The 19,765-nt window shown below is 38.6% G+C and overlaps 1 protein-coding gene across 2 annotated transcripts in view; it reads left to right on the forward strand.

The window, feature by feature from the left end:
* The first annotated feature begins 3,771 nt into the window (after positions 1-3,771).
* LOC107689235 (IQ motif and SEC7 domain-containing protein 3-like) overlaps positions 3,772-19,765 on the forward strand; it is a 135,371-nt gene continuing 119,377 nt past the window's right edge. For both annotated transcript variants that reach the window (XM_016487168.1, XM_016487169.1), the window contains exon 1: positions 3,772-4,381. In XM_016487168.1, the coding sequence (XP_016342654.1) occupies positions 3,879-4,381 (503 nt within the window). In that variant the 5' untranslated portion in view covers positions 3,772-3,878. The remainder of the gene's footprint in view (positions 4,382-19,765) is intronic.

Raw genomic sequence — 19,765 nt, forward strand, 5'->3', positions numbered from 1 at the left:
TTCATCGTGATACCTTTTGGCCTGCTGTACATGAGCCAGATCCTTGTGTGGTCCCAGGGCAAACTCCTTTCATTGAGAGCAGTTCACATCCCTGGTCATTTAAATATGGGAGCAGACATCCTGTCGAGGCAGGGGCCGAGGCCCGGGGAATGGAGGCTTCATCCCGAGGTGGTGAAGCAGATTTGGAGAATATTTGGCCAGACTCAGGTGGACCTGTTTGCGACTCAGATGACATCGCACTGTCCCCTCTGGTACTCTCTGACTCATCCGGCTCCACTGGGGCTGAGTGCCACGATACAGACATGGCCGAGGCTTCGTCTGTACGCTTTTCCCCCGATTGCTCTGCTCCCGGGAGCTCTGTAGAGAGTGCGCCGGGACAGAGCCCGGCTGCTGTTAGTAGCCCCGTTCTGGCTGGGCCGAGTATGGTTCTTGGACCTGATTTCCCTCCTCGACGGCTCTCCATTGAGATTCCCGTCAGGAGGGACCTCCTCTTACAGGCGGAGGGCACGATATTCCACCCCCGCCTGGAGATGTGGAAGTTATGGGTGTGGCCCCTGAGGGGGCACAGCTCGTAGCTTCTGGTCTCTCAACCGAGGTTGTTGAGACCATCCTCCAATCCAGAGCTCCCTCCACGAGGAAACTGTATATCCTCCAATCCAGAGCTCCCTCTACAAGGAAACTGTACGCCTTGAAGTGGAAACTTCACTTCTTGGTGCGGAGATCGCCAGCTCGACCCAGTTAACTGCCCGGTTGGTACAGTGCTGGAGTTCTTGAAGGCCCGTTTCTCCGCAGGGTTAACCCACTCCACCCTGAAGGTCTACGTGGTGGCCATTGCGGCCTACCACGCCCCTCTCGGTGGCCAGTCAGTGGGCAGACACCCCCTAGTTACACGTTTCCTCCGCAATGCGCTGAGGCTGAGGCCCCCGGTACGATCTCGCGTCCCCATGTGGGACCTGGCTGTGGTGTTAGAAGCTCTCTGTAAGCCTCCCTTCGAGCCTATTGAAGATATTTCTGATCACTATCTCTTGATTAAAATGGTGTTTCTTCTGGCTATATCTTCTTTAAAGAGAGTTGGGGATCTGCAGGCCCACTCTGTGGCCCCTTCCTACCTGAACTTTGCGCCCGGCTTGGCCAAGGCTTTTCTCTACCTTCGAGCGGTTTATGTTCCTAAAGTCCCTTCTGTCATGCCACAGCCTATCGTACTTCAGGCCTTCTGTCCCCTTCCCTTCAGAGAACCTGACCAGCAGAAGCTTAACTGGCACTGGGCACACATGTCCACAGAGCTGCCCTGTGAAGAAAGGTGGACCAACTGCTTGTTTGCTATGGTTCCCCTAAGAGAGGTCTTCCTGCTACTAAACAGACCCTCAGCCGGTGGATAGTCGATGCCATTTCTACTGCTTATGAATCCTCTGATCTCCCCTCGCCATTGGGGGTCAGGGCTCACTCGACCCGAGGTATGGCGGCCTCCAAGGTGTTCTTGACAGGTGTGTCCATGCAGGATATCTGCAACGCAGTGGGATCGTCCACACCTTCACGTTTGTCAGATTCTATGACCTAGATATACGAGCCACTCCTGGCTCTTCTGTTCTCTCGTCCTAGTTATGCTCTTCCAAACTAGGCAGGGATTTGCAAGTCTGGCGGCGTGGGCATACTCGTTCCAATAGCGTTTTCTGACGCCGTGCCCGGCTTGGCCAAGGCTTTTCTCTACCTTCGAGCGGGTTATGTTCCTAAAGTCCCTTCTGTCATGCCACAGCCTATCGTACTTCAGGCCTTCTGTCCCCTTCCCTTCAGAGAACCTGACCAGCAGAAGCTTAACTGGCACTGGGCACACATGTCCACAGAGCTGCCCTGTGAAGAAAGGTGGACCAACTGCTTGTTTGCTATGGTTCCCCTAAGAGAGGTCTTCCTGCTACTAAACAGACCCTCAGCCGGTGGATAGTCGATGCCATTTCTACTGCTTATGAGTCCTCTGATCTTTATGAGCATCCTACATATGTAACCTGGAGACGTTTTGCAATCATTGTAAAAAAAATAAAATAAATAAAAATAAATAAATAAATTGCTGCAGTTGATCAATCACGGCTGCGTTTCCCAAAAGCATTGTAACAATTGGTGACAATGGTTCTACAATGAATTTAGGCTTATGATGTTTTTGGGAAATGCAGCCCAGAATAATGTATTTAAAAACATGCAATAAGAAAACATAAGTTACAGTGATAAACTCATGAAATGTGTGCAATGCCATTCACACTGATAATATGATGATTCATAATGCTGAACCTCATAATCAAACAGCTGCTAGTAGAGTCAGTGGCTCAGATTTAAGCTCAGGAAGATTTAATATGTTAATAGGAGAGGGAAGATAAACAGAAGATAAATTAATCTGTGTGTGTGTGTGTGTGTGTGTGTGTGTGTGTTTTTTTTTACAGTGTGGAAGTATTCATGTAGACTGTGTTTTTTTTTTTTAAATTAAGTTTTAAAAATGCACTTTGCAATGATGTCAAATTAAAATTTTTACTTTAAAGTATATTTATAAACCATTATGTTTTAATAATAATATGCCATGCTTTAAAATAAAGACACTTATTTTGATGTATTTAACATGATAAATCACAGGTTAGTACTTGGTTATAATTTTATCTGTAGTGCGTTATTTACTATTGTATTTAAAGGTAATGTATTTTAAATGTACTAAATTGCAACTATATCATGTGTATGTGTAATTACAAATATATTTCAATACATACAGGTTTTAATAGAAATTACATTAAAGTATATTAAGGTTTACCATAAATATTCTGCAGTACACATTAACCATATTTCAAAGACAATATAAGGAATTATAAAATTACAAATAGAGTAGATGTGCTTAATTCTCATTGAAGTGGGCCAAGAAAGCACTCTTAAGTTCAACTTATTGCATTTAATGTAAATTTAAAACATCTGTATGTAATTTAGTGAATATTTGCGACTAGAGCCACCTAGAGTTAAGTGAGTGAAATTCACTGTCACAAATACATTATAGTAATTACAGTGGATAGCTATACCAGAGTTGTGCGACAGTCAATCATTGTTCACGGATACCATAGAAATGAATGAGAAGTAGCCTACCGTAAACTGAATCTTACCTGTTAGGATTTGTTGCTAAAAATAGATAAATCCAAAAAGAACGTTAATTGGTAAACACGTAGCTAGTATAGCAGGCTGTCAGTTCATGATAAGCTGTTTTGCCACAAGAGCACTCTGTTCAGCGTATTTAAGCTTTGCCGCATCCATTAAACAAAAAATACCCGTATAGCCTTCTTTCCAGCGTGTGAAAGAAACAGACATTGGTCTTATTAGAAGCTATCAGCTATCATCACAATGATTTTGAAACTGATATTTCAAGGTAACAAACGTACATACAGTTGGTTTCGGTGTATAGCCTATTCTTTTAAGCGCCTATACTACACCTTCTTTTTTACTGCTGAAATATGATGTAGCTTAATGTGGTTAAAAGTTTTTTTTTTTTAAATATTTTATAAGTGTACTTCCGTTTCACAAGGGTAGCCTATATTAAGGTAAATACGATGGGGACTTGAAAATGTACTGCACAGGAGGCAAGGCAGGTGTAAAACTTTTAATGTGGAAAAAACTTTATAGTGCATCTTTAAATTGATGTCACTATTGGAAAGTGTGTACTGCATGCAAACACAGTTCTCAGTGATTGGCCAGAGCGTTGACATCATCACCCTCTGCAGCTCCTCCCCCAGTCTCCCCTGCATCAGGACCATCACTCGCATCCTTAGAGCATCAGCACGCTACAGCAACATTCTCTGCATCCAGAAGACTCCTACTCCATCCTGATACAGCAGGCTTAAAGCGTTGATATTATAGTAATGGAGAGCTTGCTGGATAACCCAATGAAAGCTGTGCTTTATCTCAAAGAACTGACCACTATAGTACAAAACCAGCAGAGTCTGATTCAAACCCAACGGCAACGCATCGACGAGCTGGAGAGGAAGGTTGAGGATCTGATCCGCGAGAACCGTCAGCTGAGAGATCCGCATCAATTTCACCACCATCATCCGCACCACCATCACCACCCATCTCCGCGGACCAGCAGCCCTCAGCCGGCCGCTCACCCGCACCAGCATCCGGCGACTCACGGTCAAAGCCAGCCGCAGCAGCATCCGTCCAAACAGCCGCAGCATCCTCCGGCAGCTCCCCTCCATCACCCGCAGCATCTGCAGCTCGTACCTACGTCCCCACCGACTCTCAAAGCGAGCCAATCCAGCCCGGAGTCCGCGGAGGACGAGAAGAGGAGCCCGTCTTGCAAGTCTCTGGTTCCGCAAACTCCTTCGACATTGTGCCGGTCCGTTGGACTCGCCAGGAAACCGGAGTGAGTAAAAATCACGAACAGTTCATCACACACTCTATTACCGGGTGATCATGCGGCATTTGTATGGTTTTAGAAATCGGTACATTACAGCGTCTATAAGCCTAAAGCGGAATGCAATGATAACAATTTTAAAGGTCCATATAAAGATTCATATGACGTATAGTTAGTAATAATACAGTCTAATTAATATTATATAACTATTATATAACTAAAACTACAGTTATTCACAATTTCACTGATACATATTATTATTAATAATACATTTCATTTGAAAGAACATTTCAAATATCAAATGCAACTCAAAATGCTTTATAGTAATAGGCGAAACTGAGTGATAGAGTAAAAAACAAATTGCAAACAATTAAAGTATTATATGTATTACATATAAGGGTATTAAATACACATCTATTGTATTACAGTGTATTGGCATTATCGCCTAAGAATAACATAATAAATACCTTTATATAGCATTAAATATTGAGAATATGTATAATGGACATTACATATAGATGCCAAATAAATAAATAATAATAATAATAATAAACTTACGTTTTTAAATTAAGATGTTAAGTTGGAGCTTTAAGATCTGATCTGACTGTTTAAATTGGCTTTTTTTATGTTACCTGTAGTCAGGGCAATTCTGTCATATAGTTTTTACTTGAATAACCAATATATTCAGATACTACCACATGAAGCATTGGCAACAGCCATACCTAACACAACATTTTAGAGTGTAGAAAATGTACCAAAGTGTACAGAATTCCTATTATAATATCATATATGTATAAATCTATTGAAAGATTATATCAATCACAATTTTGATGAATTTATAGAGCTCCAAAATAACACAAAGCAATAATTGGTATTTTTAGAAGCAATATGGCAATTATGATCACCAAGAGGATAAAATATCCATATAGAATGAAATTTGAACCTTTTAAAACCTCCATAGCACAGCTGTGATTTCCTGTAGCAGGGCTATTTTCCAATACAAGTAGGGATCACATATTACTAGACTGTTTTCATTATTATTCAGTACTTATGTGCAATTACAGGGTAAGAGGGACACTTTAATGTACCCTAGAACAAAGACCTAGAGATCTTTTATTTGATTTGATTGCTTTACACAAGCTTCTGTAGAATAATGAATATTAATGATACACAGACAATCAACTGGACATGAGTGTTCTCTATAGATTTTCTGGGTCTTTTAACACACTGACTGGCTTTCGCCAACTCAACTCACAGAAAACCAACTCATGCTGATTGCCTCAGCAAATCCTCTTTAATATCAAAGGCTTATTTTAGGGCTCTTTCTACGAATCTGCTGAACAAATAATATCCGGCTTTATCCTGCTATGATGTTGTGGTGTAACTGGACTGATGACATTTACAATCTGAAAGTGTAGATAGTAAAATAATTGTGTCTAGGTATTAACTCGCAACCTGATTAAGAAAAAATCTAGGACAAACATAAAGTGAATACTCTAGAAAGTTATTAAACCAAATCAGTTGAGTAATAGAAGATATTAAATGGATATTCCGAGTTCAGTATAAGCCTAGTCGACAGCACTTGCGGCATAATGTTGATTACAATAATAACTGATTTTGACTTGTCACTCCTTTTCTTTAATAAAGAAGAAGAAGAAGAAGAAGAAAACTGTCTACAGTGAGGCACTTGCTGAAGAGTCCATAAACTGTAAAATACTCACTGTTTCAATAGTACAGCCACAGGACACAAACAATATGCATCTTAACACGATTTTAGTGTGAAAAAAAAAATCACTTATTAACCCTTTTCTGTGTAAAATTTTTATCTAAAAACAATTTTGTTGCTATGACAATGTAATACTAAAACCCTGAAAGGTACGGTGGCCAAGAGAGCTCAACGCGCTGCAACTTCAGAAAACACATGCAAATAGAAAAAGCACCAGCAAATTAAGAAAACATCTTCACCAATTTGACAGCACGTGTGCTGCAAATACTCGCAACAGAATCAAATACAAAAACACCCCGCAAATGCTCACAACACAACCAAATACAGAAACGCAAGTACAGACCACAACATTTGACAGCACGTGTGCTGCAAATACTCGCAACACAATCAAATACAAAAACACCCCGCAAATGCTCACAACACAACCAAATACAGAAACGCAAGTACAGACCACAACGGGAGGACCCCAACAATGCCAAAACTATCCCAACAAAACGTTAAAAATTACCATGTTTTTTTTATTTTGTATTGATTACCATTTGTATAACCATAGTTGTACAAATACCATGGTTAAACTATGGTTAGTGTAGTAAATCCATGGGTAATTTGTGGTTACCATGGTTTAACTATAGTAACTATTTTTATGTTTTTTTTTAATTTATTTTTTACATAATAAATGTATTTATTAATTAATTAATTTTAATAGTAAAACCATATGGTTCATTTTTGTAAGGGAAGTTGTAAAGTAAGTTAACCAGATTACATGCTTGCACAGTTACAGTAATTGTGTATTTCGTCATCTTATTTAGGCTAATAATAAAAAAAATTAAAAAAAGAAGAAGAAGCAAAGGAATCGTATGATCAGTATGCTAAAATAAACAAAAATCTCACCTTTCAGAGCAAACATTGATAAATATGTCCCAGCCATGTTCGTCACTTTGCAGTTCCCTTAAACATTTATGATGTGGTCTGTGCCTATTTGCAGCGCGTTTCTTTATTTGGTTGTGTTGTGAGCGCATTTCTGTTTTTGCAGCACATTTCTTTATTTGGTTGTGTTGTGAGCATTTGCAGTGCATTTCTGTTTTTGCAGCGCATTTCTTTATTTGGTTGTGTTGTGAGCATTTGCAGCGTGTGTTATGTCAAATTGATGAAGATGTTTTCTTAATTTGCACGTTTTTTTTCTATTTGCATGTGTTTTTTTCATTGACAGCTCTCTCGGCCACCGTAGAAATTATCATATTCAGGAGATGACGATTTGTGGTTTAATTGGGAAATCAAAAAATAACATCTTTAATGATACAACTGTGGGCCATATTAGTAGGGTTAATACAAATACCATGGTTAAACTATGGTTAGTGTAGTAAATCCATGGGTAATTTGTGGTTACCATGGTTTAACTATAGTAACTATTTTTATGTTTTTTTTTAATTTATTTTTTACATAATAAATGTATTTATTAATTAATTAATTTTAATAGTAAAACCATATGGTTAATTTTTGTAAGGGAAGTTGTAAAGTAAGTTAGCCAGCTTACATGCTTTCACAGTTAATTGTGTATTTCGTCAGCTTATTTAGGCTAATCATTTAAAAAAAATAAAAAAGAAGCAAAGGAATATGTCCCAGCCATGTTCGTCACTTTGCAGTTCCCTTAAACATTTATGATGTGGTCTGTGCCTATTTGCAGCGCGTTTCTTTATTTGGTTGTGTTGTGAGCACATTTCTGTTTTTGCAGCACATTTCTTTATTTGTTTGTGTTGTGAGCATTTGCAGCGCGTTTCTTTATTTGGTTGTGTTGTGAGCGCATTTCTGTTTTTGCAGCACATTTCTTTATTTGTTTGTGTTGTGAGCATTTGCAGCGCGTTTCTTTATTTGGTTGTGCTTTGAGCATTTGCAGCACGTTTTTTTATTTGCAGCACATTTCTTTATTTGTTTGTGTTGTGAGCATTTGCAGCGCATTTCTTTATTTGGTTGTGCTGTGAGCATTTGCAGCACGTTTCTTTATTTGCAGCATATTTCTTTATTTGTTTGTGTTGTGAGCATTTGCAGTGTGTTTCTTTATTTGTTTGTGTTGTGAGTATTGGCAGCGCGTGTCTTTATTTGGTTGTGCTGTGAGCATTTGCAACGCGTGTGTTGTCAAACTGATTAAGATGTTTTCTTAATTTGCAGGCGTTTTATCTATTTGCATGTGCTTTTTTCATTTGCAGCGCGTTGAGCTCTCTCGGCCACCGTAGAAATGATTGCAAAAATGATGAGAACAACATTACAGCTCCAATAATACAGAATTTTAACAGAAAATTTAATATAAGTGCTTTTATAAAATTCTAAGCTTTGCATTTCTGCTTTCACTCAAAAATTGGTCCTTTACACTCAACCTAAATTTTTGCTAAACTCCAAAAATGTACCTATACACACAATTCACTGTGGTTTCTAGCTGAAAGAAAAAAAGAAAAAAAAACAACAACTTTTATTCCTTTTCATACAGATTTTACAGGGGCACATATACAGTATATCAATATAGGCTTATATATATAGAGACTTACTTTTTTAATGAAGACTTAGTTTCTTAAAACATTTTACCATTGTGCATGTAAATTACACATGTAAACTATAGTATAAACTATACATTCTGATGTTTGCATCACATTGTCAGTTCCATACTGTATGTGTTGCATTTTTGACATAGTAAACTTGTATGGTAGCTCACCTGGTAAAGCATCACACTTGTGGAGGCCTTGGCCGTGAGTCCTGTGTAACAAAATTTGTGATTAAAAAGCTCAACAATGGCATGGGGGCTTCAGCAAAATGAGTTTTCACATATGCTTTTGTTAACACTATCAATGAACTGAACTAGCAATTCAGTTTAAGGAAGGGTTTAGTGTCGGTGGTTTGTTATTTTTAAATGCAATAACCTTTTAGCACCACTCACCGGACATTTAAATTGCACAGATGTCTGTGCAATTAAAATCAGATGTTATTATTCAGTTAGATGGATATGAACATATTTAGAAGTTTTACTTGTAACATTTCTTTTCAAACATTTGAAAGTGAAAACTGATTGCAGTTTTCAAGAGGAGTTTATGCTAATGTCCGCTATACACTCTTAAAAATAAAGATGCTGAAAAGGTTCTTCACAGCGATGCAATAGAAGAACCATTTTTGGTTCCACAAAGAACCATTCAGTCAAAGGTTCTTTAAAGAACCATCTCTTTCTTACCTTTTTACAATCTGAAGAACCTTCTTTCGCCACAAAGAACCTTTCGTGAAACAGAAAGGTTCTGCAGATGTTAAAGGTTCTTTATGGAACCATTTAGACAAAAAAGGTTCTTCTATGGCATCGTGAAGCACCTTTATTTTTAAGAGTGTAGTTTTGCTTTCAGCAGCAGCAGTATGAATCTGACACATCTGAGTTGATTTGAATTCAGCTCTATCTCTGATTTGAGGCTTTATCTCCTTAAATCCATCCACTTTCAGCAGCAGCAGTATGAATCTGACACATCTGAGTTGATTTGAATTTAGCTCTATCTCTGATTTGAGGCTTTATCTCCTTAAATCCATCCACTTAAGAAGGATATGGAAAAAATTAGCATATACCAGATAACACAGTGAGTCACCGCAGCTGGGATCTGAAAGTGCACAGGTCAGATGAACCTGTGTGCTGTGGAATTAATGTGCAGCCTAAGATTAATGGCAGTCATAAATCACAGTTGAAGGTTAAAATGGAAGGATTAAATAAATAAGCCACAGGGAACGTCGGTAGACTGGATGCTTGCAGGGAATTGACTTTTGTACAACCTTTTTGTGTGTGTCTGTGTGTATTTCATACATCTGGGTATCTAACAACAACATGTTTCTCACTTTTTATTAGATGATGAAAGTTGTTCTCAATTTTAACTACTACAGACATTTTGAAGGCCAAAACTTTTAAGATCTCAGTGAGAGTCCAGTGTAACTTCTGGGAAGATGTGATTTTCATGCACTACACATTGAATGACAGATGGCATACTTCAGGAAGATGTAAAATTTCTGAATGCATGTAAGAAACCAAACAAAAAAACAACTAATCGCCAGCTTGTTTTATAAGGCAGTGCTCTTTATGTATGAATGTATGCATGTATTTATTATTTTTTTTTTATTGTATTGATTGTAGTATCGTGTAATAGAGGCATTTAGAGGACTTGGATTAGATGAGTACTTAATTTGAATAATGCATATGCTAATTGTTAGTTGAGGTCTACATTTCTGTAGGCCAATATTTTTCATTCAGCAGCTGAATATATTTCTCAGCTGATGTCACAGTCCTCAAAGCACACACACGCTCAGGTTTGAACGCCATCTGTTGTATTTGGCATCTGTGCTTGCTGAAATATCCAGAAACACAGAATGATTGGAATGCTAAGAATATGCTGTTAAGCAGCATCTCCAAATATGCCATAAAACCCTAGACAGAATCTAAGATTTTTACCATTGAATACCAAGAAATGTAATATAAAATCTGTAACTGTTCTAAACGGACAACTCCAGTGGCTATAATTAATTTTACTGAAATATCTGTTGCCTTACATTTGTGTCACAAAAGTATCATTTATACATCTGTCTTTTGCTATGAAACCAAAACTGACTGATGATATAAGATTGCTTTTCCAAACCCACATGACATTTTTCTTCTTCTTTGCAATAGATAAGATGTTTCCCTTGTGAAGAAGATCACACTTTAGCATGTGTGTGTATATATATATATATATATATATATATATATATAAAAGAGAACATATTACAGAAATAGTATACTTTAAAAGAATATACTTGTCACAGATGTCAAACAAGACTGGAGGTGAACTCAGCAGCAGTGCTTTTATTGAAAAACAAAAGATGATAACAACAGAAGAATGGTGAGTACTGATGGAGCAGTCAAAAATAAACAGTGATATGTGTGGAGAGTAACACAGTATATGGTTGCAGGTAGGAACACAAAGAATTCTCAAGCACTCAGGAGACGATGGATCAGTAAAGGAGAACAAAAAGGGAGAATCAGGTAGGTCCAAACAGGTAAGTAGAAAGTCCGACAATGACAGCATACATAATGAGTCCAGACAATAAGTGTGTGTTTTCCTTAAGTGTTTATAGTGTTCTTGTCCTTATAGAGTATTCTGGTGAGCGTGAGGGTAAACACGCTGTGATAGGAAGGGGGAGCCTGGTCTAACCGTGACAGTACACCCCCATCCACAGACTGCTCCTAAAGGTTAGAACCTCTGACTTTGGGGCCAACCCCATCCACATGGTGCAGGGCATTCAGGGTCTTACAGACAGCATAAACCAGCCCATCATCCATGAGCAGCGGCGGAGGAGGATTATCAGTTCAGATGGCTGTGAGCTGAGTCCCATACCCTCTCACACTGCTCCAACCAGGGTTCACAGCTGGAACCTCTTTGTAAGAATCACTGGACTTCCTGGGACATACTGAGCCACCAGTAGCGGTTTTGGATGAGTGAGAGGGTTTGCTGCTTGCCAGGATGGCCCAAGCCCAGGGAGTCTATAAGTTGACAGCGGAGTAAAGTGGTAGCTTCATCAATTCTGGTGTGCAGGGCCCATTGAATCAGGCCTACAATCAGGGAACTTGGAAGGATGGGTTTAAGCTCAAAGCATGGTATGGAAGGAACATGGATTCCTGAGAGAGTGTCTGCCTTGGTATTCTTGGACCCTGGAAGGTAGGTGACATGAAAGTTGAACTGCAAAAAGAACAGGGCCCACTGGGCATGGCGAGGGTTTAACCACTGGACATCGCTCAGATACTTGAGGTTGCGATGATTGGTGATGACCACAAAAGGATGCTGGGAATCCTCTAGCCTGTGGCACCACTCCTCCAGTGCCAGCTTGATAGTCAATAACTCCTGATTGCTGATAAGTTCTGCTTTGCCGAAGTAGTTTTCCTGGAGAAGAAGGCACATGGATTAGGTTTGGCAGGTTTCCCCTGTCGCTGAAAACATACCGCCCCAACTCCTATGGTAGATGCATCAACTTTGACTACAAAAGTCAGCTCAGGGTCAGGATGAATGCAAACAGGTGCAGTGGTGAAGCAGGACTTGAGGAGTTGAAAGGCAGCACTGGATGTTTCAGGGCAGAGACTTGGGCTTGGATTTTGTAATGAAGTGAGAGGGGTGGCTATAGTACTGTTATTGTGAATGAAACAATCAAAATGTGCAAATCCTAGAAAACATTGGAGGTCTTTGTGGTGGGTTGTGTTGTGGACAGGATTGAACAGCTTGCATCTTCCCCTGGTCCATTTGAATTCCCACTTGGCTGTTGATATATCTGAGGAAGAGTGTGGATGGCAGGTAGAACTCGCTTTTTTAACCAGCTGCTGCTCTCTCAGATTTTCCAAAACGAGAGTGAAGTGGTGATGATGATCAGTTCCAGGTTCCAGGAGTAGATCAGGATATAGTTGATGTAGATGATGACAAACCAATGGAGATACTCCTGGAATACCTCGCCCATGAAGTTCTGGAATATGGAGGGCACCGTCCAGCCCATACAGCATCACCTGGTATTCATAGCAGTGGTGTTCCGTCCTTATAAGCTGTGAATGCTCCGCATACCCAGGCCATTTGAGAGAATAAGTTCATGGGATAATTCATATAAACATGATTATAAGTTGATCCCTTGTCATTTGAAATGTAACTTAAAGCTTAAAGTGTTAGGAATAAGAACGTAAAATGATTTATTTGCTAAACGGCAGTAATTTTCTTTAAATCTACCAGTTGCGGTTACTTCCGGGCGAGAGCGGATTCTCCGCAGCTTTCTCGCCTCCGCTCTGTTGCTATGACTCGTCAGGATTATGCGGGAGATTTCATGCACGAGGTAAGCTGTCCGCGAAGCGCTGGCCCAAGCGGAAAAATGTGCTGTTGCTATCAGATCTCGATTGCCGAAAATCACATTGTGTTTGATGCAAAACCAACTCGTGTATATGTATCGTGTATATGTACTTGTGTATCGTGTATGCCAACATGTAACTGTATATTTTTGTTTTCTCAAGCAAAGCAAATTTTAAAAGTCCACTGAAAACATTATCTTCTTACATTTTTGGTCATAGAAAACGTTTGTTGAAGATATAGGTTATTGTCAACGTTATTGCCTAAGCGGTAAATATTTTTTTTTTAAATAATAACAAACATCATATTGTTCCCTTTGTTTTGCGTATGCTCGTGTCGCTTACAGTTGAAGTCCTTCTCTGATTGTATTATTGTTTGCAAGGTTGCAACGTTACTTTGCAATATTTTAAATATTTTTGGGGTAGGCCTATTTTGCATGGTCTGTTATTGGAGTAGTGTCACCCGGGTGGGAGTTTTAACTCCTATTCACTGGGAATAAAAAAATAATTTAGCTGATGCAGAGAGACATATAGACCGGGGGAATCCCCCCATCTCCCCACCCTCTGATTACATATCATAACGTAATGACGTGTAAACGTTATTTGGAGGTTTTTACTTGGAAAACCAGCTATATTTTTCTTGCATTCGAATAATAATGGATAAACTTGAAACGATAGAATAAGGATTGGAGATGAATTTCATTTACAAATAAGGCAGGAAATGTGCATACTTTTAAATCGACACCTGCCACGGTGTATCTGTGATCCCTTTTGAGTGTCCTAAAAACTGATTATCACTCAGCATACCCAGTTAAAAAAGTCACAGTGTCCTGTTGTTATGACAAGGTGGTCTTCCACTTGTTCCCCTTCCATATTCAAACAAGGTTGTACGCACTCCGTAGGTACAGCTTCGAGAACGCTCTTGCCCTGTGGAATTGTTCCAATGCAGCAGGAGCAAGGGGAAGTCACTTCACTTTCACTTCCATTAAAAACATTAAAAAAGTTGATCTAAGTGTTTTGGCCTGACATAGCCTTCTTGACACACAATCATTACTAACAAAATCATTCTTTAAACTATTTGCAATTTGTGGATAATCAAAATAGCTGGTTAAACAATTGATTAAATTGATCAGTGGAAGTCGCTATAACCAGCCAACTCTTACAAGCCAAATTTTGAAGTACCTTCCAATACAAAAAAAGAGAGAGAATACGAAAAACGATAGTAATAAGGAAATTAGAAAATATAAATACTTGAAAGTAGTATTGTTGAGAGCTCAATAATACATACAGGGCTCCATTCATCTTAGGCAGGAAAAAGAAACTTGAAGCAACATGGGGTGTGGAAGGGTGGATGTATCCCTATTTAATAGCCTCTTCCATGTAGTCCTCCATGGCCATCTGGTCTGGAAACGACACGGGAGAGACCCGTCCTCTGGGCCGGGGTAGACATGGCAAGAGATTGCTGGCATGGTATGTGGAGGAAGTTGGGAGGCCCTTTGTGGACTGAAGTTGTCAAGGTATGGATAATATTCAATAGGGACTTCTACCTGGCTCTCAGTATGTGGGCAACAGATGTAGCATTGATTTAGAAGGATTGGTTCTCGGCAGGAGATTTTCGAGGATGACACTAAGGCAGAGGAAGGCATCTTTGGAAACATTGTTCACCGCACTCAAGGATCTCTCCAGTAGCCCAAAACAACCGAAGAGAATGTTATTGAACCCAAGGACGTCCCAAGATTACGTCAGCAGTCAAGAACTCCAGTACCAGAAAAGAGATATTTTCCTGATGGGTACACCCTAGCTGAAGTTGGAATGTGGCTGTACAGTGGGTAACAGTACCACGGTCCAGGGTTTTGCCCACTATGGAATGGATGGGGAGTTTCAAATTGCAAGGGATCATTGGGAGAGCTGGCAACAGAGCTTCCTGGAGATGAATTTTCTGGCCACTCAGGAATCAAGGAGAGCCGTAACTGTACGTGAGACAGAATTAGGAAATCAATACTTAAGTTTGTAATCGTAAATTAATCTTAGAAAGTGGTTGAATGATGATGACAGCGAGATCTCATGGGACACTCTGCGATGACATGGCCACCATCTCCTCAATACAGACACAGCCTCTCCGTCATATGTCATTGTCATTCATGTGGGGAAAGGCAAAACAAGTCCACTTGCATGGGCTCGAAATATGCTTCTGGAGGGTGACCAAAGAGGGAGGATTGCAGAGCGCTGTTGTTAATACTATATGACTATATGGCTAGTGGTATTGATAATGGTGCACTGCGTGAAGGTCCTGCTGAATCCATAATGTTGGTTTGGGCTTATGTCATTGATTTGGCTTTTATTGAAACAAAATGTAATAACAGAAGAAGGGCGACTACTGATGCTGCAGTGATACACAGTGATAATACATTTGTAGAGTAACTGACAGTATATGGTTTCAGGTAACTTGGAGATAACACAATGAATACTCAAAAGATGACAAGGTGACAGTGGAGATGAGGTAGCAACAAGGAGAACAATGGGGGAGAGTCAGGTAAGACTTAAGTAGGTAAGTAAAGAGTCCAACAATGACGGCATGCACAAGTGAGTACAGACAATGAGTGAACATTTGGCCTGATTGTTTATAATGTCTTTAATTACGGTGATGATCGGTGACAGTTGTGGTTGAACAGTACTTGGGTAAGCATGAGAGTAACGGAGGAGCCTGGTGTAGCCATGACACATGCAAATGGAATGTTTTTTTTACATTTTATTTTATGTTTTAATTTTTTTGTGGACACTTACAAATTAATATTAAATGCAGTTAGCTGAAATTTAGAGTGCTTTATCGACCCACTTAAGTAGCACTTAAACATCTTCATATGTGATTTCATAATTACTTCTATTGTCTTTTGAAATATGGTTAATGCATACTGACGAATGTACTGAAAAGTATTTTTGGTAAATTAAATTACACTAATGTAATTTCTATTGAAACTTATATTACACATTTGTAATGTTGCAATTGAGTACATAAAAACATATTAACTTTAAATGTAATATTGGCACTATAGTTACAATTATAATTAAGTACTTCTTTATAGCGCAACTAAATATTATTAATTCAAAGTGATTTATATGTACTGTAGGTGAAATTTGGCATTACATAGTGCTCCTTTTAAAGGTGTACTTAAATGTAAGAAACAGTCATGCATGTATACTCTCTTTAAGAACACTTAGGAGTGCTTTAATTTCATTAATATTCTATTGTAAGTACAGTTATTATTTGTTATACTTATATTCTTATTTATGCTTATATATACCTGTAGTCATTATGTTTGCTTCAGTGTCACTAGTGATGCAGAAATTACACTCCACCTAAAAGTTTATAAAGATTAAAAAAAGCACTGTCAGTTCCAGCTTCTCCTCACTGAATATTTCAAGATGTCCTCAATGTTTGTTCTCTTCTCCTTACGAGTGGCATCAGCTCTAAAAGCTGCATTTGAATCAACTCCAGACAGGTTCTTGTCTTCACTTTCTGCCAGGGACACAGGGTCACAAGTCCGCTTTGGAGTTTGTCTCAAATAAGGACAAGTTGTTTTTTTAATTTGGCTGTACTGCTGAGGACACATGTCCCTGCAGGGAGGGAGGAAAGGTTTCTACTTGAAATGGGATTGATGTGATGGAAAGATATAAGGGCATGATGGAAGGTGGAGGATGCCTGGTTTTCAGAATGTTCCTGATGAGTGATGACAGCCAGGAGATTAAAAGATTTGTCCTAATTTGACTTAATTTAATCATTGGTGTGATAATTTGATTTTGTGGGACTCATTTAATTTTTCTCCCATTTTTTATTAGTACAGATAGCAAAGAAGGTAGAGGAAATTATTGAGAAGAAAGGGCAAATCAGATAAGTGCATGGTATGGGTCAAACTTGCATTGTCCACATGAGGACTATAGCTCAATGTTTTTTCAACTGGTATTGGTACCACTTTACAATAAGGTTCCATTGATTAACTACAGTAGCCACGGCCATAACCATAATGATCCTAAAAATAATCTTTATTATCTTAATACAAAATATAACATGCCATTTTGGGGATATAATCATGAGGTAAACATATGTAGATCTGTACATTTTGTAAAGTTGCAAACCTCCTTCACAGTTTGTAACTTTACCCTCCATTTCAGTCACTGCTTCTAATTCTAATTACTGTTTGATTATGTGTGTGTGTGTGTGTGGAGTGGGCTCTTGAGGTACAGGTTGCTCTTGGGCATCCCTCTCTGCTCTGAAGTGGTGCCTCAGGTGCGACCCACAACATTTCCAGCTCTCACCTCAATTAGAACATGCAGGTGTTCGCCCAAGTGATCTGACTTACACTTTTGAGCACACACATTGACATCTACTACAAATATGAATACACACACTTGCATATTCCGCCTGGCATACACTAACTCCCTATCTGCTCCTTGGCTCCTAATTGGCTCCCCGTTTCTCTCCATATTTGTCTGCAGCTGAGGAGCTACAGGATAGCAGTGTGTGCCAAGACTTGTGAAGCTAGATAGAAATGAAGGAAAGACGTAGCTATGCCATTCATATTCCACTTAACAATTCTATGATTTATTTAGTACTTTTTCAATGCCAAATAATTAATCCTAACTATATTTTCCACCATATTTTTAATATAAGAATGAGCTGGTCCATTTGTAACTTGAATGTGCGAGGCATCCAGTGTCAGCCACTTCCAGTTATTTTAGCTGTACAAAAACAGTCTGTTATGCTGTTTGATAACGCAAATTATATTATTTTTATTATCACAGTCATAAACACCCTGCTTTGTTGTGAAAATAGTACTGTTATTCTTCTAGTTATTTACCTATAGTGAATAATGAATTAAAAGTCTTGCACATTCATGGAAAATAACTTACTTTTGTGTTGCAGCACATTCTGGATACCGTGTACCATATTGGATTTATGTTTATAATAATAAAAAAAATATTAATTTTGTAACATTTAATTATTTTACATTGTTAAATAATTTATACATTATTAAATATTTATTAAATATTGTATACTTTATTACATGATTAAATATGAACTTAAATATTTTACATTACACTAAAACTTGTGTATTAGTAACTATCATCATATGAACAAGCAATCAGTTACTATTTTCACAAACCTTTACAACACAACAGCAATGGTTCTTGGTTTATTTTGATTCAGATTGACCAGAAGAAAGACTTGAGGTTCACTGAGTGAGTTACTCATTAACATATAGTTAATATAGCAACCGCTCTTAATATAATATAATATAGCAACCCACTTAGTGAGTGAGATAATTTGTGATTTGTTTTGACCGATTAATTTGCGACACATTGCAAAAGGAAGATGCATAAAAAATTTATATTTTTTATTGTTTTGTGACATCTTTTCCTTCTCATTACGCAGTTCAGACTGCAAGGTCACAACTAAGCTAAAACATAATTCTTTTTGCCATGGTGTCGATGACAAATGTAGATTACTGTAGAGAAGACTGTCAAGAGTGTTTTAGTATGGTGTTGTTTCCAAACCAGCAGAAAAATGCAGACACTCAAGAACTAAACATCATGAAAATCATTCGGTTCCAGTATTTGTACACAAAATGGAATAAAAATCGGTTCTCGATTCTCAACCCTAGCGCTGGTGCTAGGATATTCTCCGTGTGGATGCCAGGCATGTCTGTGTGGTTATGACAGGGTAACTGGCTCTGGCTTTTTGCGTGGCAGAATCCCAAATCATGAATATCACATTTTCTATTGAGTGCTTTTAGATTGCTTCATTTTTCTTTTTCCTTTTTTCTGTGTCTGTGCAGTCAGCAGCAGCATCTGAAAAAGCCTTGCACATCATTAGTCAGAGCCGTACGTGCTCAGAGACAAGAATGTTGGGGGAAGGGTGTGAAAAGGTGACTATGCAAAGGTGACTTTCAAACATTTGCAGCACTCCCTGCTGCACCCAATGGACAGAGAGACAGAGAGAGATGGCGATTGGGAAAGGTCGCACAGCAGTGGAATTCTAAAAGGCAGTGCGACCAAATGTTTGTACATAGTGACCGCACACTGACTCACTCACGAATAATAAGCCTCAGGGTACATTGTGGTACCACTTTTATCTGAAAATATCTAAAAACAAAAAGTATATATATGTTTATATTTACATACAGTACACTGTAACTGATTTTTGTAATTTGAACAGTATTTTACTGTAATATGTACAGTATGATACTGTAAAATGTGTATACAGTATTTTACTGTAAACAGCAAAGGATTATGGGAAAATATACGGTCACTACTGTATTTCCTCACTACTGTAACTCAATTTACAGTAGTGAACTTGCCCGCGAAAAACTGACCAATGGCAAGGGAGATTTCTTTTTTGACTGTTTGGTTGAAGTGGCCAATCTGGCCATAAAAGGACAAAAGAGAAACACTTAACTGGACAAAAAGGTTAGTATATTATTTCTGTTTTATGCAAAACTGCGATATTTTAAGATGTTTTCACTTAATTGTTAACAGCAAACTGACATTATTCATCGTGTCATTTTTCATGTCGGGAGTTGGAGCCTTTTTTTCTGACTGACGGCCGGAATGCCGCCAAAAGGCTGATAACATCGACTGGTGAGTAAGTTAAGGTCACCTATATTAGTCGAAATAAACCTTATTAAACCTTAAACATATTTGTACGTTCTGCTGCCCTTTAATGCAAGTTAGCTCCTCTGGTGAGTCGTTATTTAACCTTAACAGCGAATTAACATGAAATACTGAGGTAAAGTGCGTTAGGCAA

This window comes from Sinocyclocheilus anshuiensis, unplaced genomic scaffold (assembly GCF_001515605.1).
Source record: "Sinocyclocheilus anshuiensis isolate Anshui unplaced genomic scaffold, SAMN03320099.WGS_v1.1 scaffold882, whole genome shotgun sequence".
Lineage (NCBI taxonomy): Eukaryota > Metazoa > Chordata > Actinopteri > Cypriniformes > Cyprinidae > Sinocyclocheilus > Sinocyclocheilus anshuiensis.